This window comes from Manis javanica, chromosome 17, assembly GCF_040802235.1.
Source record: "Manis javanica isolate MJ-LG chromosome 17, MJ_LKY, whole genome shotgun sequence".
Taxonomy (NCBI): Eukaryota; Metazoa; Chordata; class Mammalia; order Pholidota; family Manidae; genus Manis; species Manis javanica.
In genome coordinates, this window is record NC_133172.1 from 37,595,639 (window position 1) to 37,622,211 (window position 26,573).

Consider the following 26,573-nt stretch of genomic DNA (forward strand, 5'->3'; position numbering starts at 1 on the left):
TCTTACTTTGGTACTTCCTACTGGGGGTGCTGGGGAACACGGGAAAGGGGGTGTTCTGGGAACTGTAGTATCCATAGAAAAGTCGCTGCCTGATAGTGTGCTGTGGGTCTGTAGCTTGTGAGGAGATGAATGGGAAACGGCCGGCTGAGCCCTGCCCGGGTCGGGCAGGGAAAAAAGGAAAAAAGGAGGTCATGGCGGAGTTTTCGGCCGCTGTCATGGAGGAAACCTTAAAGAAGCAAGTGGCTGAGGCCTGGAGCCGCAGGACGCCGTTCCGTCACGGTAACCTGGTGCTTTGAACGGGGAGCCGCCGCGCGAGTTCTGGGGGTCTCTGAAAGCCCTGCCTCTCTAGCCGAGCCCTGGGCACGGGGCCACAAGAGAGATTCCTGGAGAAAGTGACTATGGCTATCTCCAAACGTGGCCTGCTGCCCCCTTACATTCCAAGTTCTGTTTGGTTTTAGAAGTCTGAGAAGAGGAGGAAATGTAGGCCCGAGAGCTTCGGGAAGTAGAGGGCATGTAGGTTCATAATTCCTCCGTAATGCTTGGTTGTTCCTAAGTAGTGTAGCCAGAGTATTTGTTGTGAGCTGCCAGACATAGCAGGCACCTGAGCTTACTCATTTTTACACACCTATCGATCACACATGACGTGTGAAACTAAACCGTGTCTTGACCAAGGGAAGGATCCTTTGAACAATTCCAGCCTCAGCTTCAAATATGACCGTATAGGATAAGAATTCTGCTTAATGCATCATGCCTTCCCTTCTAAAGTTTACCATGATTTTTGTTTCATGTAAGTGCTTTGAAGAGGTGAATCATAGAAAATGATAACTTAGTGTAAAGTGCAAGCTCTGTACACTCAAGGACTTGTAAGTTTCATTTGTGAAATAGAAATAGTGATAGTCAGAGATAGTGATAGTTGAGATGAAATGAAATGGTGCATGTGAAGCCCTACTATGCTTGGCACCTATGGTGGTTATTATTATTACTGTTACTGTTAGGGTAGTGGGGCCCTGATTTGGACCGTCAGAGGCAGTGGGTAAAACACTGAGGTAAAAGATCAAGGAATTAGAGGAGGTTATGCTTGAACTGATTTTTTAAGTATATATAACTTCCTTCAGCATTAACTTGGGGAAAGAAAAAGCAGGGTTAAAGAAAAATTGCCAGTCAGTATTGCTGTTCTCATTTTTAACTTGATACTCTCACTTTAAGTTTGGGGGAATATGAATAAAGACTCTAAAATACATTCAATTCAATAATTAATTATTGAACAATAATCCAATAAAAATAAAAACTCAAAAAAGAGCAGGAACTTTAATTTAGTGACATCACCTGTACTCACTTTAAGGACTAGTATTTTAAGCATAATCTTTACAGTGTAGTATTGAATGGGTAAAGAAAAAAAGGAGGAGCTTGTAATTCTTTCCCCACATTTTAGGCTTTAGTACTATGTTCTGAAAGTTCCTGACCATCTCCTTTTGTATTCTCTCTGCTGTGCTCACCAGGGGTCAACCATTCAAAAATGGGAAAAAAGCTGTAAATAATGTTTTCTTTCCAACAGAAGCCATTGTCATGGACATGGACCCCTTCCTTCACTGTGTGATCCCAAACTTCATCCCAAACCAGAACTTCTTGGAAGGGCTTCAGAAGGAACTTTTGAGCTTAGACTTCCATGAAAAGTATAACGATTTATATAAGTTCCAGCAGGTATTTATGCCCCTTTGATATTAGCTCCTCCACTTCAGAAATTCATTATATTTAAATTATTCTGTACCTTTAGACCTGAGGTTTTAGATTGGGTTTGCCTTGGAGGGTCCTTTACTAGACGTTGTTAAAATACATTCATTCATTTAACATAAGCTTACTGAGTGTTGATGATGTGTTAGGTGCTGTAATTATTATATGGTAGTTTTTGACAGGTCCTGCCCTGTAAGATGTTAAAGTCCAATAGTGATGGTGACAGATAATCAAGAGGTACAGTAAGCCTATATGTAAATACGTTATAAACAAAAGGGTTACATTGCTTTTTGGGAGTGGCATGATAAAGAGAGTTGTACATTGAAAAATAATAGCCGTTTAAATGTTTGAGTTCCTGTCTTTATGTTTGGTGGTTTGATGTACTGCTGTATGGTTTTGCATTGCAGCATGTCCTACAGAGACTTAGATGCGTTCTTTTTTTACTGGACAATTTAACTTGACAGAAGAGACTGTCCCAAAATCAAGGCTGGTTTTTCTACTCTAGAAGACAGGGCTCATCTATGTATAGAAATAAAAGTCATTGGTCTCCCCACTCTTGGAAAGCCTCTATAAAACCCAAAGGACATCAGCCCTTAAAATCACAAAAAAATAAAACAAAAACAATAAAGATGAATTATTTTGTTTTCTTTGCATTTTCCCCTTGATTTCTCTTTATCTCGGATCAGACAGTAAACAACAGATTTCCCTTCCTCGCTTTTATTTTTTTACGCTAAAGTTAATTGTCTAGTCAGTTAGTTGTTTCTCCCAATCTATTTCTGGGCTTATACATAAGACCTAATTAGCCAGGTTAAATACATGCATGATGTGACTCTTAGTAATTCAGAAAATCTAATGAAAATTAAACTTTTAGCCATAATAAAGTTGCATAGGTTAATTAAAAATCACAGTCGTCTGCCTTTGTAATTATATCAGCTTTGATAACACTGGGCCTCTTTTGTTGATTTAGGACTATCTGCATCTCTGATTGCTAAAACAGAAATCAAGGTAGTTTTTAACTAATGCAGTTTGGTAGATAAAAATACTTCTAACTATGAAGTCAGTGAGAGGCAAAATAATGAAAAGGGCCTTGGTGATGAAGAAGAAAAAGAAATCACTACTTTCAATTCCTTGGGTGTTTTGTGAAACTCTGCTGTGAATAATTTTTACTGTGTTCACTTTGGGACTGAACTTATCCATTCCATGACAGTAAATATAAAGCCTGTTTTCAGTCTCCTATTCCTTCAGACGTCACTTAACATCCCTTTTTCTTTACCTGTGGTATGATTTGATGTGACAGTTGTGTCTGACATCTTCCAACCCTTTTGCAACCAATTGTGTCATTACAAGTTGCCTGCTAGTGTATGTATTTCCAAGCAAGCATTATTGAATGTATGCTTTATTCCATGCCAAGTGCTTTATATTTATCCATAAAATCCTCTTAACCGTCCTATGAAGAAGGTACTTTGCTATTCCTGTTTTACAGACGATGGAACTGCATCAGTTTTCCTTCTCTTCTGGATCATTCCCTTAAACAAACAAAAGAAAGCTGTTCTCATCTTTAAAAAGAAAAATTCTCTTGACCTAACTTTCCCCTTCATAACCACCCCATTCCTCTGCTTCCCTTGATGGTAGAATTCCTTATGAATTCTCTGTACTGCCTCAAATTCCTCTCCTCCCATTCTTTGTTAAGCCCATTGTCATCAGGTTTTCACCAACACTGAAACTAAAAGGTCACAACTTCACATTAGAAATCCAGTCATCAGTTTTCAGGCCTCATTTCACTTGACCTCTCGTCAGCATTTGGCCTACTCTGCTACTCCTTCCTCCTAGAGACATTTCTTTCACTTTACTTTCAGGATACCGTGCTTTCTTGGTTTTCCTTCAGCCTCACTGTGAGGCTTAATTTCCTTTGGTAGGTCTTCCTTTTGTACCTGACTTCTTGGCTTTTGCCCTTCGACCACTTCTAAGCAGATTTCCAGGGAACCGCATGGCTTTGCCTCTACTCTTGGATTTATAATGTCTCACACTTGATTCCAAAACTAAATTCCTGATCTCCCCCTAAATCTGCTCTACCTGCAATTTTACCCATCCCAGTTCATGGCAACTTAGTCTTCCCACTGGTACAGGCTAAAAGCCTTGAGGTCATCTTTGAATCCTCTTTCATACCTTATACCCTGTTAACAAGAAATTGTGCAGCTTTAACCTCCAAAATATATCCAGAGAAACCCACTTCTATCCACTTCCACTGCCAACAGCCAACACCTGTTCCAAGCCATCTTTGTCCCTCATAAGTACTACTCTACTAGTATATGAACCATTCTCCCCACTTCTACCCTTGCCCACCTATGTAATCACACAGCCATTATGTTATTTTGAATGAAAATGGACCCAAGAGAATTGAAATTATGTTCACATAAAAACTAGTACACAAATGTTGATAGAAGCATTATTCATAATAGCCAAAAAGTGGAAACAACCCAAACGTCCATCAGCTGATGAACAGATAAGCCAATGCAGCATCAGCATACAGTGGAATATTATTCAGCCAGAATATTATTCAGAATGAAGTACTAATGCTGCTGGAACATGGTTGAACTTTGAAAACATATTAAGTGAAAGAAGCTAAACCCAAGAGACCACATGCTACAGGATTCCATGTATATGTAATGTCCAGAATAGGCAAATACATATATATAGAGAGAAAGTAGATTAGTGATTGCCAGGAGCTTAGGGGTGAGAGAATGTGGGGTGACTGTCTAATGGGTACAGAGTTTCTTTAGGGGTGATGAAAATGTTCTGTAATTAGAAAGTGGTGATAGTTGCACAACATGAATATACTAAAAATCCACTGAATTGCACACGTTCAAATGGTTAAGGTGGTAAATTTTATGTACATGACTTTTGTCTCAATTTTTAAAAAGGTAAAAGGGGCCATGTTACTTGAGTTACTTTGCTCAAAAACTCCAATGGTTCCTCATTACTTTCTAAAAGTAAAAGTGCCTTCAAAGCACACAGAATGGCTCTAAGGCCCCCATTACCTCTTTGGCCTCACCTCCCCTTTCCCCCTCATGCCCTGCACTCCAGGCACATAGTCTCCTTCTGCTTTCTTGAATAGGTCAAACATGCTTTCACACTCAGGACCTTAAATTATCTTTCCTGGATATTCCCTTGGCCCACTTCCCAATGTCCTTCAAGTCATCTTCACCCTGTTTATACCCCCAGACCCTTTCCTACTGTCCACACTCGGAGTCCCTCTCACCCTGCTGTTTTTTTCCTATGCACATTTTATACTAATAGTTGGCTTTTAATGTTTATTGTCTGTCCCCCTCAATAAGAATATAAGCCCCACTGCAACAACTATTTAAGTGTTTCTTGAGTGAATAAAGCACAGAGAGACTAAGTAACTTGCCCAAGTCACAGAACTGCAAATGGAGGGGCCATGCATCAGGCCTAGGCAGTCAGCTTCCCAGAGTCCAGGCTCTTAACCACATTGCTGTCCTGCCAGAGTGCTCACTGAACTACTCTCCTCTGTGTGTCTAATATGTGAAAGAAATCATTTTTTCTTTTTTCATGACCAAGTCTGATGATTTCAAGAAGAGAAAAGAGCCTCACATCTGTGCTTTAAGGTAAACAAGTAACCATATCTGTTGGGTGATTAATATGTTCCAGGCAGAGTAGTAGTGCTTTAAATGTTATGTCATATAATCTTTGCTAATGTTATTTTCCCATTTTGTAGAGCAGCAAACAGACTGAGAAATTAAGCAACTTATTCAAAGCTTCCTGGGAGCTAAGGTACAAACTCAAGACTGATTCCCAGGCCCAAGTTCTCAGTGGTAAAATGTTCAGCATTGTTAGTAATCAAGGAAACAAATTAACACTGGAGTTATTTTTTTACATATTGGGTTGGCAAATATTAAAAGACAAAAACCCCATTTTTTGCAGAAATATAGATACATTTATACACTGCTGCAAGATGATTTTGAAAGGTATATCTTAAAATTATGCTATCTTTTTTGTAATATAATTCTACTTATGGGCATTTATCCTGAGAAAATAATTTAAAATGTGCTCAGAGATTCCATAGAAGATTATTTGTTGTAACATCATTTATTATAGTGAAAAATTATATATATGAATTAAAGGGCAACCCATTGGGATTTATGTATAATGGTACAAAGCATTAAGTGGAAAAGTATACAACTATTGAGTATGATGTGTTTAAATTCTAACACAAGTATGGTAAAGTTATACCCCATTTCATCATTTCTAAGATTTTTTTTTTTTATATTTTAACATCTGAGATCCTTACACAATTAGAATCTTACACAGTTAGTGCTGTGTCCTAGTTTAATTGGAAACTTTTTAAGTGATATATAAAATAATGATACTTCTTACAGGCAAAGGCATATTAGACTTGATGAAATACACTTGTTAAGAGGGAAAAAAAATTAAAATAGCACACACAGTGTGATCCCATTTAAAAAGAGAGACATACAGTGAAATAAGGCAGGCAGAGAAAAACAAGTACCAAATGATTTCACTCATCTGTGGAGCATAAGAACAAAGCAAAACTGAAGGAACAAACAGCAGCAGACTCAGAGACTCCAAGAAGGGACTAGTGGTTACCAAAAGGAAGGGATTGGGGAGGGTAGGAAGGGAGGGAGGAGAAGGGGATTAAGGGGCACTATAATTAGCACTCAATATAGGTAGGTCACGGGGAAGGCAGTACAGCATGGAGAAGACAAGTAATGATTATAGCATCTCCTGTGACGGATAATTTGATTGCAGTGGGGTTGGGGGGAACTTGACAGTATAGGTGAATGTTGAAACCACAATGCTGCTTATGTGAAACCTTCATAGGATTGTATATCAATGATACCTTAATAAAAAAAAGATATATATTTGGATATCTATGTGCGTACAAAGGAAAGATTTTGAAGAATGGCATGTTTCAATCTGGCTGATAGGATTACAGGATTTTTTTTAACAGTTTTTTTTACTTATACAGGGTTTTTTTTCCAATTTTTACTACAAGAAACACATCTAACTTTGTAACAGCTGTTTATTTTCCACCTATACAGTACAAGTTATTTTCTCTCTTTTTTTTTCTCTGCCACATTTCTATATATGGTGGCAGCCTACACAGGTGGTTATTTTTTTCCAAATCTCGAAGTATTGTTCGTGTGTTGACTGTAGTTTGTAATATTTTATATTTATTTAGACCTCTTTTTTCCCCACAGAGATTAGCATGCTTTAAGACATTATCTAATTCCTTTGCAACACCTATGGGACTGAGTTATATTCTATACCCAGAGGATCAGAGCCAGGTGGCATGAGAGATGGAGGTCCTTGGTCTTTATAGAAAAATAATCTTTTTAATTTCCCAGCTGGTTTCTATGATTTCTCTCATGAATACAATTAATAAACAAGAATGGTGACAGAAAACAATCCTGTCCTTTTGACACTTTCAATAGGGTGACTAGAGGATGAACTTTTTATGGTATAAATGTGTGGAAGCTGATGTTACCAGTAAAAGAAGGATTTAAAGCTTTGATTATATTAGTTGCTTAAAGCTCTAAGAGTTTGCAAAAATATTTATCACCTGTATCTGAAGCCTAGTTCTGCAGTTTGCTATACTGGCCTGTTCTGTGTAATTTGCAACTCTGCCTTTAAAAGTTAACAGGACACTTCTGGTCGGACTATGGAAGCACAGTATTTTATGGAATTTTTTGGTTTGAGTAATGTATAGTATAAAAAGGTATTTGGTATTAAAATCTTAGGGGATCAATCTGGAGTCTTGATAATTAGTTATGAACAACACAGTTAGTCCTCAACTATGCAAGTTTAATGTGAAGAACATTCTGAGGAATGGATCATTTTAAAAAACTGCCACATCCAGGAAAACATAGTTGTGGCATAGATCCAAATGGAGCCCACACTGTGGCATAACATAATTATTTTGTTTATATTTTTAGGAAAATTCTGTTTGAAGATTTCCGGGCTTGGCTTTCTGACACTTCCAAGATTGACCTAGAATCAGCCATTGACATGTCCTGTGCTAAATATGAATTCTCAGGTAAGAAAGATAAAGCCCTGATGTCTGTAAGATTTAAAGGCTTTAATTAAGCAGTGGTGGAAAGATAGTATCAGTATACCAGAACCCTAGACTGCCATGTTCCTGCATAGCATTAGTATCTGGTATTTTGGCACACTGGCACATTTCTTCTACATTTATTTGTTGTCATTCTACTGTAAAGAACACCTTAACCTCTCCCCCTTTTTTCATTTATCAACATCAGTATGAAATTATGGATTGCCATTTATATAATGGGCTATAATCAGATGCAATCATTATACTGATGCTCATATTCCTGATTTGATCAAAGGAAGCCCCTTTAAACTGACTTCTGTGTCCTTTTGAAAAATTTTTATCATTCTTTTTTTTTTTGTAATACTCGTTTGATTTTTATACTTGATTTATATGTGAATCCCACATTTCTCCCTTATTATTATTATTATTATTTTTTTTTTTTTTAATAAAATGCTGAAGTGGTAGGTAGATACAAGATAAAGGTAAAAAACATAGTTTAGTGCTATAAGAGGGCAAATGTAGATGATCAGGTGTGTGCCTATAGTCTAAGTATTAATCCAAGCTAGACAAGGGCAACAGAACATCCACGGATGCAGATTTCTCTCAAAACAGGGGATGTGAGGTTCTGAGCCTCACCTCTGTTGGTCCCCAATTTCTCACCTGATGGCCCCCCTGTGACTGTGCCTGTCTTAGGTTGTTCCTCCCTTGAGGAATCTTACCCGTCTCTGGCTAACCAGTCATCTTCCGGGGCCATACAGGGAAATGTAAAGTTGGTAAGTGAAAGAGAAGCAATATTGTTTGAAAAGGTTAGCTTTTTACTTCTTTGCAGATTTATGCCCTGTGGCTTCTATGCCCAGCATTTGTCTTGAGGTATCTTTACCACTTGGAAGAATTATGATACTCGGTAATTTCGATGTGAGGCACGAATTCTACTTAAGGGTTGTAATTAAGAAGGAAGAAGAAAAGCTATAGAAGTAGCAGATGGAAGAAAACATGGGAAGATTGATTATTTCTTTGACATATCTTCTTGTAGAATAACATAAGCATGTAAAGGTTTTAAACTACTCATTAAATTGCGTACACACATTAACATAATAGGAATACAGCTACATAACCAAAGCAGACCTACAATTACCAGCCATCTCCAGTGAAACCAAAAAGACCAGTTAGGCACCATAGGCATTTGTGAAAACTTATCACTGATATGATGGATATTGTCTAACTGAATTTGAATAGTTTGAGAAAAATCAGATAAATTAAAACAACACATTCCTGGGAACTGTTCCCATCCCATATGTTCTTTTAACTGTAGATAGTCTATAGTCGCAAGATTTTGGAGCGCTGCAACTTGCACTTCTCATAATTCTCGGTTGAGTTCTGACAGTATAGATCCAGTCAAATTTGTTGTTTTACTGTATGCACAGGCAAGCTTAGATATCTCCTTCTTCATTCCAATGGCAAGTTCAGGAACCGGTGGGATGAATGCAGCTACAACTGCAACAGCACCAGGATCTTTGTTGAAGTTTTTTGATGATCATCTTCTGGAATGACTCTTCCAGAGAATGTTTATGTTGGAAATTCTTCTTCATATCGTATCTTAATTCATTTTCAGCTAGCCAAATTTGACTTTGATCCTCTGTATAAACACAAACAAAACCTCTGCCCACACTTTGATATGCCCTTTATACCATTGTGAAGAACTTATTGGAGATCACCACACAGGAACTGCTTTTTTTTTTTTTTGTTATCATTAATCTACAATTACATGAAGAATGTTATGTTTACTAGGCTCTCCCCTATACCAGGTCCCCCCTCTACAAACCCCTTTACAGTCACTGTCCATCAGCATAGCAAAATGCTGTACAATCACTACTTGTCTTCTCTGTGTTGTACAGCCCTCCCCTTTCTCCCACCCCCCACATTATGCATGCTAATCATAATACCCCCTTTCTTCTTCCCCACCTTATCCCTCCCTACCCACCCATCCTCCTCACCCACCCATCCTCCCCAGTCCCTTTCCCTTTGGTACCTGTTAGTTCATTCTTGGGTTCTGTGATTCTGCTGCTGTTTTGTTCCTTCAGTTTTTCCTTTGCTCTTATACTCCACAGATGAGTGGAATCATTTGATATTTGTCTTTCTCCGCTTGGCTTATTTCACTGAGCATAATACCCTCTAGCTCCATCCATGTTGTTGCAAATGGTAGGATTTGTTTTCTTCTTATGGCCGAATAATATTCCATTGTGTATATGTACCACATCTTCTTTATCCATTCATCTACTGATGGACACTTAGGTTGCTTCCAATTCTTGGCTATTGTAAATAGTGCTGCGATAAACATAGGGGTGCATCTGTCTTTTTCAAACTTGAGTGCTGAGTTCTTAGGGTAAATTCCTAGGAGTGGAGTTCCTGGGTCAAATGGTAAGTCTATTTTGAGCATTTTGAGGAACCTCCATACTGCTTTCCACAATGGCTGAACTAATTTACATTCCCATCAGCAGTGTAGGAGGGTTCCCCTTTCTCCACAACCTCACCAACATTTGTTGTTGTTTGTCTTTTGGATGGTAGCCATCCTTACTGGTGTGAGGTGATACCTCATTGTAGTTTTAATTTGCATTTCTCTGATAATTGGCGATGTGGAGCATCTTTTCATGTGTCTGTTGGCCATCTGTATTTCTTTTTTAGAGAACTGTCTGTTCAGTTCCTCTGCCCATTTTTTAATTGGATTATTTGTTTTTTGTTTGTTGAGGTGGATGAGCTCTTTATATATTTTGGACATCAAGCCTTTATCGGATTTGTCATTTATGAATATATTCTCCCATACTGTAGGGTACCTTTTTGTTCTATTGATGGTGTCTTTTGCTGTACAGAAGCTTTTCAGCTTAATATAGTCCCACTTGTTCATTTTTGCTGTTGTTTTCCTAGCCTGGGGAGATATGTTCAAGAAGAGGTCACTCATGTTTATGTCTAAGAGGTTTTTGCCTATGTTTTTTTCTAAGAGTTTTATGGTTTCATGACTTACATTCAGGTCTTTGATCCATTTTGAATTTACTTTTGTGTATGGGGTTAGACAGTGATACAGTTTCATTCTCCAACATATAGCTGTCCAGTTTTGCCAGCACCATCTGTTGAAGAGACTGTCATTTTGCCATTGTATGTCCATGGCTCCTCTATCAAATATTAATTGACCACATATGTTTGGGTTAATGTCTGGAGTCTCTAATCTGTTCCACTGGTCTGTGGCTCTGTTCTTGTGCCAGTACCAAATTGTCTTGATTACTAGGCTTTGTAGTAGAGCTTGAAGTTGGGGAGTGAGATCCCCCCTACTTTATTCTTCTTTCTCAGGATTGCTTTGGCTATTCGGGGTCTTTGGTGTTTCCATATGAATTTTTGAACTATTTGTTCCAGTTCGTTGAAGAATATTGCTGGTAATTTGATAGGGATTGTATCGAATCTGTATATTGCTTTGGGCAGGATGGCCATTTTGACGATATTAATTCTTCCTAGCCACGAGCATGGGATGAGTTTCCATTTGTTAGTGTCCCCTTTAATTTCTCTTAAGAGTGACTTGTAGTTTTCAGGGTATAGGTCTTTCACTTGTTTGGTTAGGTTTATTCCTAGGTATTTTATTCTTTTTGATGCAATTGTGAATGGAATTGTTTTCCTGATTTCTCTTTCTATTGGTTCATTGTTAGTATATAGGGAAGCCACATTTCTGTGTGTTAATTTTGTATCCTGCAACTTTGCTGTATTCCGTTACCAGTTCTAGTAGTTTTGGAGTGGAATGTTTGGGGTTTTTTTTGTACAATATCATGTCATCTGCAAATAGTGACAGTTTAACTTCTTCTTTACCAATCTGGATTCCTTGTATTTCTTTGTTTTGTCTGATTGCCATGGCTAGGACCTCCAGTACTATGTTAAATAACAGTGGGGAGAGTGAGCATCCCTGTCTTGTTCCCGATCTCAGAGGAAAAGCTTTCAGCTTCTCGCTGTTCAGTATAATGTTGGCTGTGGGTTTATCATACATGGCCTTTATTATGTTGAGGTACTTGCCCTCTATACCCATTTTGCTGAGAGTTTTTGTCATGAATGGATGTTGAATTTTGTCAAATGCTTTTTCAGCATCTATGGAGATGATCATGTGGTTTTTGTCTTTCTTTTTGTTGATGTGGTGGATGATGTTTGAATGTTGTACAATCCTTGCATCCCTGGGATGAATCCCACTTGGTCGTGGTGTATGATCCTTTTGATATATTTTTGAATTCTGTTTGCTAATATTTTATTGAGTATTTTTGCATCTACATTCATCAGGGATATTGGTCTGTAATTTTCTTTTTTGGTGGGGTCTTTACCTGGTTTTGGCATTAGAGTGATACTCTATAGAGTTGGCTTCATAGAATGAGTTTGGGAGTATTCCCTCCTCTTCTATTTTTTGGAAAACTTTAAGGAGAATGGGTATTATGTCTTCTCTGTCTGATAAAATTCCGAGGTAAATCCGTCCGGCCGGGGGGTTTTGTTCTTGGGTAGTTTTTTGATTACCATTTCAATTTCTTTGCTCGTAATTGGTTTGTTTAACTTTTGTGTTTCTTCCTTGGTCAGTCTTGGAAGGTTGTATTTTTCTAGGAAGTTGTCCATTTCTTCTAGGTTTTCCAGCTTGTTGGCATATAGGTTTTCATAGTAGTCTTTAATAATTCTTTGTATTTCTGTGGAATCTGTCGTGATTTTTCCGTTCTCATTTCTGATTCTGTTGATTTGTGTTGATTCTCTTTTTCTCTTAATAAGTTGGGCTAGAGGCTTATCTATTTTGTTTATTTATTTTCTCAAAGAACCAGCTCTTGGTTTCATTGATTTTTGCTATTGTTTTATTCTTCTCAATTTTGTTTATTTCTTCTCTGATCTTTATTATGTCCCTCCTTCTGCTGACTTTAGGCCTCATTTGTTCTTCTTTTTCCAGTTTCGATAATTGTGATGTTAGACTATTCATTTGGGATTGTTCTTCCTTCTTCAAGTGTGTCTGGATTGCTATATACTTTCCTCTTAAGACTGCTTTCGCTGCGTCCCACAGAAGTTGGGGCTTTGTGTTGTTGTTGTCATTTGTTTCCATATATTCCTTGATCTCTATTTTAATTTGTTTGTTGATCCATTGATTATTTAGGAGCATGTTGTTAAGCCTCCATGTGTTTGTGAGCCTTTTTGTTTTCTTTGTAGAATTTATTTCTAGTTTTATACCTTTGTGGTCTGAAAAATTGGTTGATAGAATTTCAATATTTTGGAATTTACTGAGGTTCTTTTTGTGGTCTAGTATGTGGTCTATTCTGGAGAATGTTCCATGTGCACTTGAGAAGAATATATATCCTGTTGCTCTTGGATGTAGAGTTCTATAGATGTCTATTAGGTCCATCTATTCTACTGTGTTGTTCAGTGCCTCCATGTCCTTACTTATTTTCTGCCCGGTGGATCTATCCTTTGGGGTGAGTGGCATGTTGAAGTCTCCTAAAATGAATGCATTGCAGTCTATTTCCCCCTTTAGTTCTGTTAGTATTTGTTTCACATATGCTGGTGCTCCTGTATTGGGTGCATATATATTTAGAATGGTTATATCCTCTTGTTGGACTGAGCCCTTTATCATTATGTAGTGTCCTTCTTTATCTCTTGTTACTTTCTTTGTTTTGAAGTCTATTTTGTCTGATATTAGTACTGCAACCCCTGCTTTCTTCTCGCTGTTGTTTCCCTGAAATATGTTTTTCCATCCCTTGACTTTTAGTCTGTGCATGTCTTTGGGTTTGAGGTGAGTTTCTTGTAAGCAGCATATAGATGGGTCTTGCTTTTTTATCCATTCTATTACTCTATGTCTTTTGATTGGTGCATTAAGTCCATTTACATTTAGGGTGACTATTGAGAGATATGTACTTATTGCCATTGCAGGCTTTAAGTTCGTGGTTACCAAAGGTTCAAGGTTAGCCTCTTTAGTATCTTACTGCCTAACTTAGCTCGCTTATTGAGCTGTTATATACACTGTCTGGAGATTCTTTTCTTCTCTCCCTTCTTATTCCTCCTCCTCCATTCTTTATATGTTGGGTATTTTGTTCTGTGCTCTTTTTAGGAGTGCTCCCATCTAGAGCAGTCCCTGTAAGATGCCCTGTAGAGGTGGTTTGTGGGAGGCAAATTCCCTCAACTGTTGTTTGTCTGGGAATTGTTTAATCCCTCCATCATATTTAAATGATAATCGTCCTGTATACAGTATCCTTTGTTCAAGGCCCTTCTGTTTCATTGCATTGAGTATATCATGCCATTCTCTTCTGGCCTGTAAGGTTTCTGTCAAGAAGTCTGATGATAGCCTGATGGGTTTTCCTTTATAGGTGACCTTTTTTTCTCTAGCTGCCTTTAAAACTCTTTCCTTGTCCTTGATCTTTGCCATTTTAATTATTATGTGTCTTGGTGTTGTCCTCCTTGGGTCCTTTCTGTTGGGAGTTCTGTGTATTTCTGTGGTCTGTTCGATTATTTCCTCTCCCAGTTTGGGGAAGTTTTCAGCAATTATTTCTTCAAAGACACTTTCTATCCCTTTTTCTCTCTCTTCATCTTCTGGTACCCCTATAATATGGATATTGTTCCTTTCGGATTGGTTCACACAGTTCTCTTAATATTATTTCATTCCTGGAGATCCTTTTATCTCTCTCTATGTCAGCTTCTATGCATTCCTGTTCTCTGGTTTCTATTCCCAATGGCCTCTTGCATTTTATCCATTCTGCTTATAAATCCTTTCAGAGTTTGTTTCACTTCTGTAATCTCCTTCCTAGTATCTGTGATCTCCCTCCGGACTTCATCCCTTAGCTCTTGCATATTTCTCTGCATCTCCATGAGCATGTTTATGATTTTTATTTTGAATTCTTTTTCAGGAAGACTGGTTAGGTCTCTCTCCTTCTCTGGTGCTGTCTCTGTGATCTTGGTTTGCCTGTAATTTTGCCTTTTCATGGTGATAGAAATAGTTTGCAGAGCTGGGACGAGTGACGGCTGGAAGAACTTTTCTTGTTGTTGGTTTGTGACCTTGCTCTCCTGGGAGAACAGCGACCTCTAGTGGCTTGTGCTGGGCAGCTGCGCACAAACAAGGCTTCTGCTTCCTGCCTGTTTGCTATGGAGTTTATCTCCGCTGTTGCTGTGGGCGTGGCCTGGCTCCGGCTGCTACTCCAAAATGGTGGAGCCCCTTTGGAGGGCCAAGAGGCTATTTATCTCCGTGAGGGGCCTCTGTGCTTCCTGCTGCCCAGGGGGTTAAAGTGCCCAGAGATCCCCAGATTCCCTGCCTGTGGACTAAGTGACCTGGGACGCTTCCTTCCGGTTTTGGGGTCCCTGTCCCTTTAAGACTTCCAAAAAGCACTCACCAAAAAAAAAGAAAAAAAAATTAAATAATTTTTTTAAAAAGCCACTCGTTTTTCTTTGTCCTCGGGCGCTGGCCTCAGGGATCCACTCACTGGTCTTGCTGCCCTGTTTCCCTAGTATACAGGACCCCGCGCATGCACTGTGTTTGCGCTCTGGTCCGGATGGCTGGGGCTGGGTGTTCAGCAGTCCTGGGCTCCCTCTCCCTCCCTGCAGACTCCTCACCTCCTGCCGGGAGCCGGGGGGAGGGGCGCTCGGGACCCGCCGGGCGGGGCTTTTATCTTACCCCCTTGCGAGGCGCTGGGTTCTCACAGGTGTAGATGTGGTCTGGATGTTGTCCTGTGTCCTCTGGTCTCTATTCTAGGAAGAGTTGTCTTTATTATATTTTCATAAATAAATGTGGTTTTGGGAGGAGATTTTCGCTGCTCTACTTACGCTGCCCTCTTGGCTCCCAGTGTCCTTTATCATTCTTAATAAATCTTATTTTCTTGCAAAACAAGATTTTTCCAGGCTTACATTTCCATGCTCTAAACCTGAGGTTGCCATTCTTCCAAAAAACCCTAGTTCTTTTTAGTGAAGAATGATACTTAAAAATCGAAATCTATACTCTAGGTTTTTTTGCTATTAGGATGTCACAGCTCCCAGATCCTTTCAGTGGAAGGAGGTAGCAAATATCCATATGCACGTACACGTATACGTATATGCGTACACATACATTTACATTTTTGTGTATTTTGATACCTAGATAAATGTAGATATGTAGGCATCTATATAAATATATACCTATATATTTATATCTACATATGTATATGTAGGAATCTGAATTCATACTGATTCCTCCAGTTCCAATCAACATCATAGGGTTTATTCTAGATTTCTCCTTTTCCAAATCTGTAATTCCCTTCTTCAACTGTGAGAACCCTGGCTTTTGTTATTTTCAGTGTATTTATTTTTTGAAATGATCCCTCCATGTGTAAATTATCTCCGTGCACCATAGCATTCCCTCTCTCCTATCCTGCACAATGCTTACCTTGCTCAGCCCTACCTACTGACTTCTGGAAGTTTAGCTCAAGAAATAGGAAGAAGTGCAGAAAGATCTGTGTACAACGATGTTCATTAAAGCATTCCTTCTTAATAGACAAGAAATGGAAACAGCTTAATTAACAAATAAAAGATTGTTAAAGGGGTAGGGAGGTAATTCATAACCCATATAATAGGATAATTCTGCAGCTATTAAGAGTAATGACAAGTGTATGTATTGATATGGAAAAACACTTGCTATGTAATTCAAACAAAGCAGGACATACAACAACCGCTATAGGATACCACTGTTTAAAAAAATGCACATATGTAGGAAAAACACTGGAAGGACATATGCAAAAAGATTTTGTGATTATCTCTGGGTCTATCTATGTATGTGCACTTCAGTGTTTTTAAGAGTTTTCTGTAGTAACAGTTTTATTTCTGTAAAAGGGAGAAATAAGTATCATTTCAAAGACTGGAGGAGCTGAAATTACAGATGACTGTCAGATGGACTGATAGTGAATACAGGATCAGAGGTCAGCTGCTTGTCTGTGCAGAGACATTAAGGTGCACATTGAACTATTACAGATGCCTTACTCTGCCATGATGATGAGCTGGAAGGCCGCCGGATCGCCTTCATTCTTTACCTGGTCCCTCCCTGGGACAGGAGCTTGGGAGGCACCCTGGACCTGTACAACGTTGATGGTAGGGCAAGTGTGCACTCTTCAACTCCAACAGCCATTTGTGAGTTCTTGTACATGATATCTCTATTCCTCAAAAGAGATGAAAGCCATTCAGTATAGAGACTACTGCAGGAAGAATTAATGCCAGCCCTGACAACTACCCCTTAAAACTGTACTTGAAATAATCATCATTCCAGAGATAAATTAGATTCGACTTAAGATGAGAAATCATCAGACTCTGCTTCTGAGTACTGGGTATGGAGAGATAGCATGTAAAGCTGCCCATGGCTATGAGTCTGCCAGGTCTGGTCCATTTGACAGGAAGTCAGGGTTTATTTTTAATGACTTAAACCTGAGGTTGACTCCAGAAAACTTTCAGAACTTGTTCCAGCCCTCATCCTAATGGATGGATGGTGTGGTAAGAACAGATGTCAACAAGTGAATAACAGAACTAACAAGTGAATGAAACAGATTGAAGTGGGTGGTATTTGGGGATCTGAAGGGTACGTTTAGATACCCTTAGAAATTGGGGACTTCTCAAGGTGGAATGAGAGTCTGGAAGCAGTAAATGATGACACCACATTTATGGATGTGTTCTCTCCTGGCACAGAGCACTCTCAGCCGAAGCACATCGTCAAGTCTCTAATCCCTTCATGGAACACACTGGTTTTCTTTGAAGTGTCTCCAGTATCCTTTCACCAGGTAAAGATTGTAAGCCACAAATATAGCTTTTTAGTCACCCATTATTTAAAGTGGCAACTTCCTTTTGGACTTAACTGGCCAGGTTGTTTTCACACCTAACATGAAGGATCCTAAAATTAGTGTGGCTGGTAATCTGGTTCCTTATGCTTTGTGCCACTCTTGTCCTTTCAGGTGTCTGAAGTCCTATCTGAAGAAAAGTCACGTTTGTCTATAAGTGGATGGTTTCATGGTCCTTCACTGACCAGGCCTCCCAGCTACTTTGAACCTCTAATACCTCGGAGCCCTCACATCCCGCAAGATGTAAGGATCAATTCCTGTTGCCGCCTTCTTATCTTAGAAGCTGTAGCATCATCATTTGTCTTTCTGGTTTTAAAAGTGGCTGTTCTTGGTCATGAAACTAGACATTGAGCTTGCCTTTCCACTTCTCTTAAATTTCTGATAGTGTCTTTCTTAGGCAAAGTTTTCCAGCACTTTATGTTTATTAGCAAGAAGAAAATTATAAAACAAGGATTTGCATATATTTTACTGGTGTGAAATGATGTAGGAACAAAAGCAATAGGAATTACTAACTCACCTTTTCCATCTGTGGCTTCTTTGTAAGCATGAAATTTTGTATGATTGGATCAACCCTACTTATCTGGACATGGATTACCAAGCTCAAATTCAACAAGAGTTTGAAGAACAGTCTGAAATTCTCCTAAAAGAGTTCCTTAAGGTAGGTCAGCATACCCTGTCCTTTGTATCTTGTTTGGCATGCAGTCTTCTTCTTGGGTAGGTGACTAGGCTTCACTAAGAGACTTTTGGGTATTTTTTATTTGTTTTGTTCATGTTTATGTCATCCTGTTTTTCAAAATATAGAAATGTTGCCAGTAGCTGACACTGGTAGCAGTTGTATGCTTAGGGGGTTAAGAATCCCTTGGGCATTCCTCACTTCCCTAGAATCTTAATGGTACACACACACACAGAAGCTTCTACACTGAGAGAGAATTGTGTGTAGTTCCCTTCCTATCCATTGGATGAATATGGTGCTTACTGTTACTTTCAATAATAGACAGTTATGATTCATCAACACCCATTAATGAATGTTTGACAATGGCGAGGCAGCACGTTATATGGAGAGAGAGCTAGATCAGCAGTCAGAAGCCCTTATGTCCTAGCTCTGTAGTTTTACTAACCTGAGAAAACCACGAAATCTCTTGAATTTTTATTTCATCATCAAACTGAGATAATACCTGCTTTGCCCATCCTGAAGAGTTGTTGTGGGGCCAAGCGGGATCACATAAATACTGATATGGTGCTTCACAACTGACCCTGGGTCCTGTGCAATCACAGTCCTAAGAGCTGTTCGTCCATGAAGAAAGGTCAAGACACTACATGTTATCTCTCTCTCTTGGAATTTTGTAGCTGACATTAACATCGTAAAGAATTTTAAAAGTATTATAGTAAATAAACTTGTTTTACCCTATTTAATTCAGTTTTCCTAAACTATGCTTTGGGATCTTTTTCAAATTTTATAGCTGGTAGGAGTACTGTTTTCAGAACACTCCTCGGGAAACTGTATTAAACAAGTACATATAAAGCTTCCTGTGGAGAATATTTCAGGAGACTGATCAGCTTCTTGTGCTGTGCTTGGCTTTTTAAAATTTAGAATACTGATTAAATAGAGAATGAGCTGAGGCCTAGGACCTGTATTGTTACACAGAGATTTCCATTGTAATGACACTGAGTGTTAGGCAGTTTAATTTTCTTCCCTCACATCTTGTGAATTTTAGAGTCTATATTTATCTTCGGTCTATAAATGGAGGAATTTGAGAGGTTTAAGAACTTGACTGAAATACACAACTACTTAAGGAAATGGCCCAAATTGACACTCAGGTCTCCTGGCTAAAGTATGCAGATGATGTAGCCAGTCTGCTTGGGACTGGGGGTTCTGTTGCGAAAGGAGTGAAAGTCATGCGGCTTTTTAGGAATCAGCCAGAAGGGGTCTGTGGCTGCTGTACCTGCAGGACCAGGGTGGGATCACAGGCAATTGGCTAACTGTTTCTGTTTGCTCATTTTCTAGCCTGAAAAATTTGCAGCAGTCTGTGGGGCTTTGGAGAAGGGAGATGTGAAATGGAGCACCCAAGGTCCCCCTAACAGAAGGTAGAACCCATCACCCCCACCCTGTGTTTCCACAATCAACACCAGCCTGTTTCTCTGTGGGCTCACCTCCATGGTGGGACACCTGCGCACTCATGTCCACTCCCCGGGGCATCCAGCAACGGGCTCCTAACCAAAGTGTGCTTTAGCAAGCTATGGAAGATTGAGGGAGAGTGGCACAAAACGTAATGATCAGCTTTTCTTAGTAGTTTTACCCATAGCTTTCATGAACAACTTGGCATTGCTGCTTTCCAGGTTTTATGAGAAAGCTGAAGAAAGCATGCTTCCTGACACACTAAAGGACTGCATGGAATTATTTCGCTCTGAGGCGCTGTTCTTGCTGCTCTCCAACTTCACGGGCCTGAAACTTCACTTCTTGGCCTGTTCAGAAGATGAAATGGAAGACATAAAAGAGGGAGAAACAGGCTCTGCTGCTGAGAACATTGAAGAAGGGACTAGCCATGGCTCCTCTGAACCAGGGAATAATCAGGCTGCTGTCAGCAACAACAGCCAGCAGAGCAGTAAACAGACAGGCCTAGAGGAAGATGAAGCAAAGAAAGGTAAGCCGTTGTGATTTGTCCTTACTCTCCATTAAGTATTCACTATTCAGTCAGTCATTTATTCAACAAATATTTCTTGAGCATCTACTCTATGTGAGGTCCTATTTTAAGAGTGGAAAACAAAACAGACAAGGTCTCTGGTATCCCGAAGCTTATGTTCTAGTAGGAGAGGACAGAGATTGAATGTATACACAGACATGCTCTGCAGAAAAGTGTAATAAGCTTGTGTGCTGAGCAGTGGCCAAGCAGCCCTTAGGTAGATGGACAGTCTGGAAAAGCCCATGTGCAGAGCTGTTGTCTAAGCTCAGATCTGAATGACAACATCTGTGGAAGAGCATTCTAGGTAGGAAGAACCGCTATTACATTTTTTTAGGCTACAGTAGTGTAAATGGTAGAAATATGACTGGCTTCACCCAAAATTAATCTAAAACACAGCAACATAACAAAGAGGACAGTGAGCTGCTTATTTCTGCAAAGGACCAGTAACAGCCTAAGAAAAACTTGCTGGAATTTGGACAAATAGGGAGAAGGAAATTATTTAAAGTAGATGAAGTTTAATCATTCATGATGCAATTTATTTTTGACAGCTAAATGTATAGTCCATCTGGAATTTATTATAAAGAGAGAACTACAAAGTTGGCATTTTCCCCCAAGTAGACATGCTTTGTTTCTGACAGTCATTATCAGGCTGGTTTGATGGAGCAGTAGGCCAGCTGAAGGTTTATCGGAATGGTTTCTCTTTAGTGCTGTGTCATTCCTAATTATCATTTCCTTACAATCTAGCAGTGGTATCAAGGTGACTTAAAAAATTTTCTGGCCTTCTGTTGTTTTTTCTTAGAATCAAGTGTTCCCACATGTCAGGGCGAACTGAGGTGTTGGAAGACTGGTCACTACACTTTAATCCATGACAATAGCAAGACTGAATTTGCCCTGGACTTACTTCTCTACTGTGGCTGTGAAGGTAAGAGGGAGAAAAGAAGTGAAGAGGCTCCTTAAGAAAGGTAGGTCTCTCCTAAGTAACCCTCTCCAACTGAGCCAGCTCAGATTTTGCCTTGGCCAGGATCTTAGATCACAGGAACTCCATGTTGGAGGGGATCTTAGGATCACGAATTTCAGTCTCCCAACTCAATAGGATTTATATCTGTGACTAAGGCATGGGAGATGGAACAGACCATAATATCCCTCCAAGCAATCCCCCAGACCTACAGCCTATATGTAATTGTCCTTCCAGGTATAATTGACATTTAACTCTCAGTTTTCAGTTCCTACATAGTGTTGACTGAATGGTGAACTCAGGTTCATAAGTCATAAATTTAGTTACTATACTGAACTCCCAGGTCCTCTAGTTTTAAGCAGCAAGGAATCAGTGCTATAAGTGGATGATGTAATTCTTGCAATCAGAGCTTTCTGAATGTGGTTTTTTTCCTTTTGTAAGGCTGGGAACCAGAGTATGGTGGCTTTACTTCCTACATTACCAAGGGTGAGGATGAAGAGGTAAGTTGCTTGTCATAGTACGTTATCCTTTTTAGTTTTCAAAGAAGCTGTCATTCTTTAGAGATCCAATTTATATGACCTTCTGCCAGTGTCTTTAGCTGATAAATCCATGTTGGTCTGCTTGGCAGTGGTTCCAGTTTCTAGTAGAAAGTACTCAGCATGGAATGAAGATGCTAAAGGTTAATCATTCTGCATTCATTCTACCCTACTGAGAAATTCCAAATAAATTAAAAGCCATATAGTACATTCCCATGAATCTTTAAATGTAGTAAGAAATAAATGGACTCACTGGGCAAAACCTCTCTGGGTATATATTGGAATGTCTCTATTGTCAGGAAATGTCCTGAGAGCCAGAGCTATAGCGCTCTAGTAAAAAATATTTTAAAGGCTCCTCTATCACCAGTCTAAGTACTTGACATGGAAACTTGTCTGTTAAGTGATGAGTTGAATCCCTGAAGAATTGAGAAGAAGCCCTGTGTTCTAATGTGTCATTGTGTTTGCCTATTTCAGCTGCTAACAGTGAATCCAGAAAACAATTCTTTGGCATTGGTCTACAGAGATAGAGAGACTCTGAAATTTGTCAAGCATATTAACCACCGAAGTCTGGAACAGAAGAAAACCTTCCCGAATAGAACAGGTTTCTGGGACTTTTCATTTGTCTATTATGAATGACAGGGCTGGACAAAGCTGAAAAAGAGACCCTCCCTCAGTCCTGGGAAGTCTGGAGGAGCTAGGCATCGAGTGAAGGAGAGCTGCAAGGCGACCTGTGACACTGTTCTTAAGACTAGGTGTAGTCGTCCTTAAATAGGGCTTATGATGATTGTCCTCAATCCAGACCTTGAGCTTGGAGCTAGGTACTGATCTCAATTTTTGAAAAGAAGGCTTTTTGTCTTTTTCTTTAACATTTAGGTCTTCATTCTCCATATTGACTTCTTCAGTGAATTTTTAAAATTTTTTTGTGTGATAAAATATACATGACATAAAATGTACCATTTTAACCATTTTTAAGTGTATAGTTCAGTGGCATTAAGTACATTCACATTCTTGGGCAACCATCACCACCATCCATCTCCAGCACTTTTCCATCTTCCAAACTGAAACTCTGTTCCCGTTAAATAGTAAATCCCACAGCTCCCGACAACTGCCATTCTACTTTCTGTCTCTGAATTGACTACTCATATTCCTCACATAATTGGAATCACACACTATTTGTCTTTTTGTGACTGGCTTATTTCGCTTAGTATAAAGTCTTCAAGGTTCATCCATGCTTCCAGTGATTTTTTTTTAGTATTCATAAATGACTGCAGATTCTGCCCTTCTTGATCACACTGCCTTAGAAAATTACAGAACCTTACATACTGTTCTTGCTCGGCCTGTTACACCTTGTCCCATTGGCTGTGGCTTTGTTCCACTGACTCTCCCAGTCCAGTGGACTTACGTGATGTGTAGTAGTATTCCCTTGGGAAAGGCCTGGTCTAAAACCACAGGGCCCCAAGAAACTTCTGGTTGAGAAAGGTGGTGGCTGCTGGTGCCACAGGTAGTCATTCGCAGGTGTCCACTGCTTTTCCATCCTGTTGCAGCTGCCATGTAATTAAATGTTTCTAGCCTCACTTGTGGCTTTCATTTTTCTAAATACTGTAGGGCCAACTATAAAACTAGTTGCTTGTCTTTTCTGTGGTTTTAATAGACTGAATGCTAAAAGCCACATCAGAATGCCAAGAGGCTGTCCATTTTGTTACCTTTTCCTCTGAACTGTACTGAGCCAGGGGAGGTGGGGATGGCGGTGGGGGCGTATCATAACCTGGGTGGGTGTAGGGGTCATTGCATCTTCAGTTGAAAGATGTTCTCATTACATTCCAATGCCGTCTCCCTCTTTTTCTTTTTTATATTTATTACTAGCTATTGCAGTAGCTTTTATTTTGAGTTTTACTAATAGGAAAAGCACAGGGCTTTTACCTTCTTTTAATACCCTAAAACCTTGAATACTCTTTTCTGAAGTTTACACTTAAATGAAGAACATGAGTTTCATTGTCTTTTAGGTTTATGGTTTCAAATTTTTTTCACTTTGCTTCCCTGTCAGTTTTACCATACATGCCCTTAGATGGGTATTTATCTGTAAGTTCTACATATGTACTAGTATTCAGTATTGTTATAAAGCAAACACTAATTTTTGAAGGATGAGATAAAAAGAAATATCTAGAACTAGTTTTAATATTGTCTTCCCATACCCACATGGTAATGGACCATTTTACATTCATACTATTTTGGAGACCACAATTTTTAACCATAGTGTAGTGACACTCAAGTGGAATTACAGCTACTGTTACTAATGGTTTAAATTTCAAAGCTTGACTTTAAGTTCCTGTAGACTGAACGTCATCCCTATGTATTACTTTCACTCACTCACTTTCTGATGTGTTTCATAAGAGAGAGAGGTGGGTGAGGTTCTAGTTAACACCCTGTCAGTGGCGTAACCCCAGGAGGGCCAGGAAAAAGTGCTGGGCATGTGCAACTTTCATATGTGCCAAGCTTGGAAAATAATTTGAGACTTGTGGCTATAGGTAACATATAAGGGGCCACTCAACTCCTCTAATTCTGGAGCACTGAGTTGAAATCTTACACAATTGTTAAGATGTGCTTATTAGTTTCTCTGACATCTTAATATGTTTATCATGTTTATCAACACTGCAGAATCTTTCATGCACTACAAAAAAGGGTTTTGATGTCCAAGGGAGAGACTCCCTAGAGCCAGACTCTGATGTTGCTGTCAGTTACATCATCTACAGCAGCGACTCTTACAGACTATGAAGAATGGTGTAACTTGCAGGTCATTTTCTTGGACTGAGGATATCCAGTAATGGAGAAGTTGCTTTTCTTTAGTACTTCATTCTTCATTTTGATTTTTAGGGTCTGGAACCAATGTCAACAACTATTAAGTGGCAAAAGAGGAATTAAACATGGACATCTTTTTTATACTTTCAGATAAAAGTTGTGGTTTTCACCTATATAATATATGGCATCTTCTCTATTAATTCTTAGTAGTGAACCTCTAATTCTTATTCCTTTTAGTAAAGGGAAATTTTTCCCCAAAAAAGGAATAGCTTTACAGTTCTGCTGATTATATAAATAGTACATGTCCATTCTGATAGAGGTCATCTGGAATTCCACCATCCTGCGACAACCACTGTGGTGCTTTGTGATGTGGCATCATAGGTGTACTGCACTACAGTTCCCAGAATTCCCTTCCGTTTCCAATTAGGATGAGCCACAGATTCTTGTGCGAGATAGGGAGGGCCAGAATGAGGCAGTGGCCACTTTGTAGCTCACACATTGTCACATACCTACTGGCTCACCTCTTGGCGTGAATCAGCATCTGTGCCTGCAAGTGTTCCTCCTTCACCTGGATCTTCCTTCAACAACTGTGATAAAGGGTCTCCATTTCTGCAGGATGCCCACACAACCAAGGTCAGAGGAAAGAACTAACACAGGTTTTACTATGTCATCATGGGCTACAGCTCATGCTGGTGGGTTCCAGTTTGTTCTTACCAACTTTACACCCTTTTGGGCTGCCTGCCATATGGGCATCAAGTTCCAGCATCATCAGACTGAACACAACTTACAGAGACTGCTTTCCCACGTCCCACAGATGTGTTAACATCAAATTACCATAACAAATCCCTTTATATGTTAACAATGATGGAAATTAACATTTTCATAAGGTTATTTTGAGGGCATGTTAGCATTTCTATTGGGAGGAAAATTTTTAAATGTTTAAGGAAGAACCCCATGATAATCTAACAGCATCCTTCATATTAAACATGTAGAAAATAAACGCTAGAAGAGAAAGGCTGTTGGTTTTGAACCTGGCTTTTCTCCTGCTTATAATGCCTCCCAAACTCCACTGAATATGGTGGTTTCGTCCTGCAGAATATAGAAAAAAAATCAAGGCTTGGGCTACTTCTCCCAGACCAGTATTTCTACAGCAAGAAGTTCTGGCTGCAGTGTCTCTTCAGTACCTTTATATACTTAGCGCTAAACCTGAGATGGTACAAACCCTGTTAAAGAGTCCTTGGTAGAGGGTAACACCAAGGCAGGCTCGCTAGCCCTTACTGCACTGGATACTTCTACAAAAACAGATGATTCCTTCTCTGATGGATACAAAGTCAGTCCACATAGACAATTTTGAAAACTACTTGGAAATTGTCCATGTGGCATCATTTTAGGAAAGCAGATTTCTGTACTGTACAAAGAAAAGATGACCCAGGAACTAGAAGATATAGTGTGGGCAGGGGCCAGATGGGAAAGAGACAAAATGCAAAACAGGCGGCAGTGGGTGTCTACTGTATTTTAGTTTCAAAGTGAAATTGAAGATAATTTAGTTCTATGATTACAGGACTCTATGCTGGCAGATTTGTAACCACTAGTTATAAAATTTTAAAACATTAATCATGTTGAAATTCTGTAAAGAACTTCTAAGACTGTGTAATAGTTTTAAAGTTCCTAGTTCTCTGACATCTGAAGCTACTGACAGGCTTACTGAGGACAGACAATCCCATGAGAACACATGCTTTCTATGCTCAAGGCATTGGCTCACCACCATGGGATGATAAAGCTGATTAAGATGCAGCCCCTGTTCTCACTTAATAGGGATTAAGATTTATATAAACACAGAATATAATAAAGGTTATGGAATAGACATGGGAGAGGAATTTGAGCTGAGCCTTGATGTATTTGGATAGGCAGACATGGTGGCAAATCATAAAAACAATACTGTCTAAACTA

At 39.3% G+C, this 26,573-nt stretch overlaps 1 protein-coding gene across 5 annotated transcripts in view; it reads left to right on the forward strand.

Annotated features, from left to right (window-relative positions):
• Positions 1-26,573, forward strand: part of OGFOD1 (2-oxoglutarate and iron dependent oxygenase domain containing 1) — a 37,321-nt gene that overhangs the window by 153 nt on the left and 10,595 nt on the right. For 2 of the 5 annotated variants that reach the window (XM_073226500.1, XM_073226502.1), the window contains exons 1-13: positions 15-279; positions 1,556-1,701; positions 5,311-5,357; positions 7,707-7,807; positions 16,802-16,918; positions 17,507-17,598; positions 17,770-17,898; positions 18,200-18,313; positions 19,661-19,740; positions 19,993-20,297; positions 21,136-21,258; positions 21,733-21,791; positions 22,302-22,428. In XM_073226500.1, the coding sequence (XP_073082601.1) occupies positions 126-279; positions 1,556-1,701; positions 5,311-5,357; positions 7,707-7,807; positions 16,802-16,918; positions 17,507-17,598; positions 17,770-17,898; positions 18,200-18,313; positions 19,661-19,740; positions 19,993-20,297; positions 21,136-21,258; positions 21,733-21,791; positions 22,302-22,428 (1,594 nt within the window). In that variant the 5' untranslated portion in view covers positions 15-125. Of the gene's footprint in view, positions 1-14; positions 280-1,555; positions 1,702-5,310; positions 5,358-5,482; positions 5,524-7,706; positions 7,808-16,801; positions 16,919-17,506; positions 17,599-17,769; positions 17,899-18,199; positions 18,314-19,660; positions 19,741-19,992; positions 20,298-21,135; positions 21,259-21,732; positions 21,792-22,301; positions 23,402-26,573 lie in introns of those variants that run through there. The other 3 variants (XM_073226501.1, XM_073226503.1, XM_073226504.1) reach the window with 3 other exon arrangements.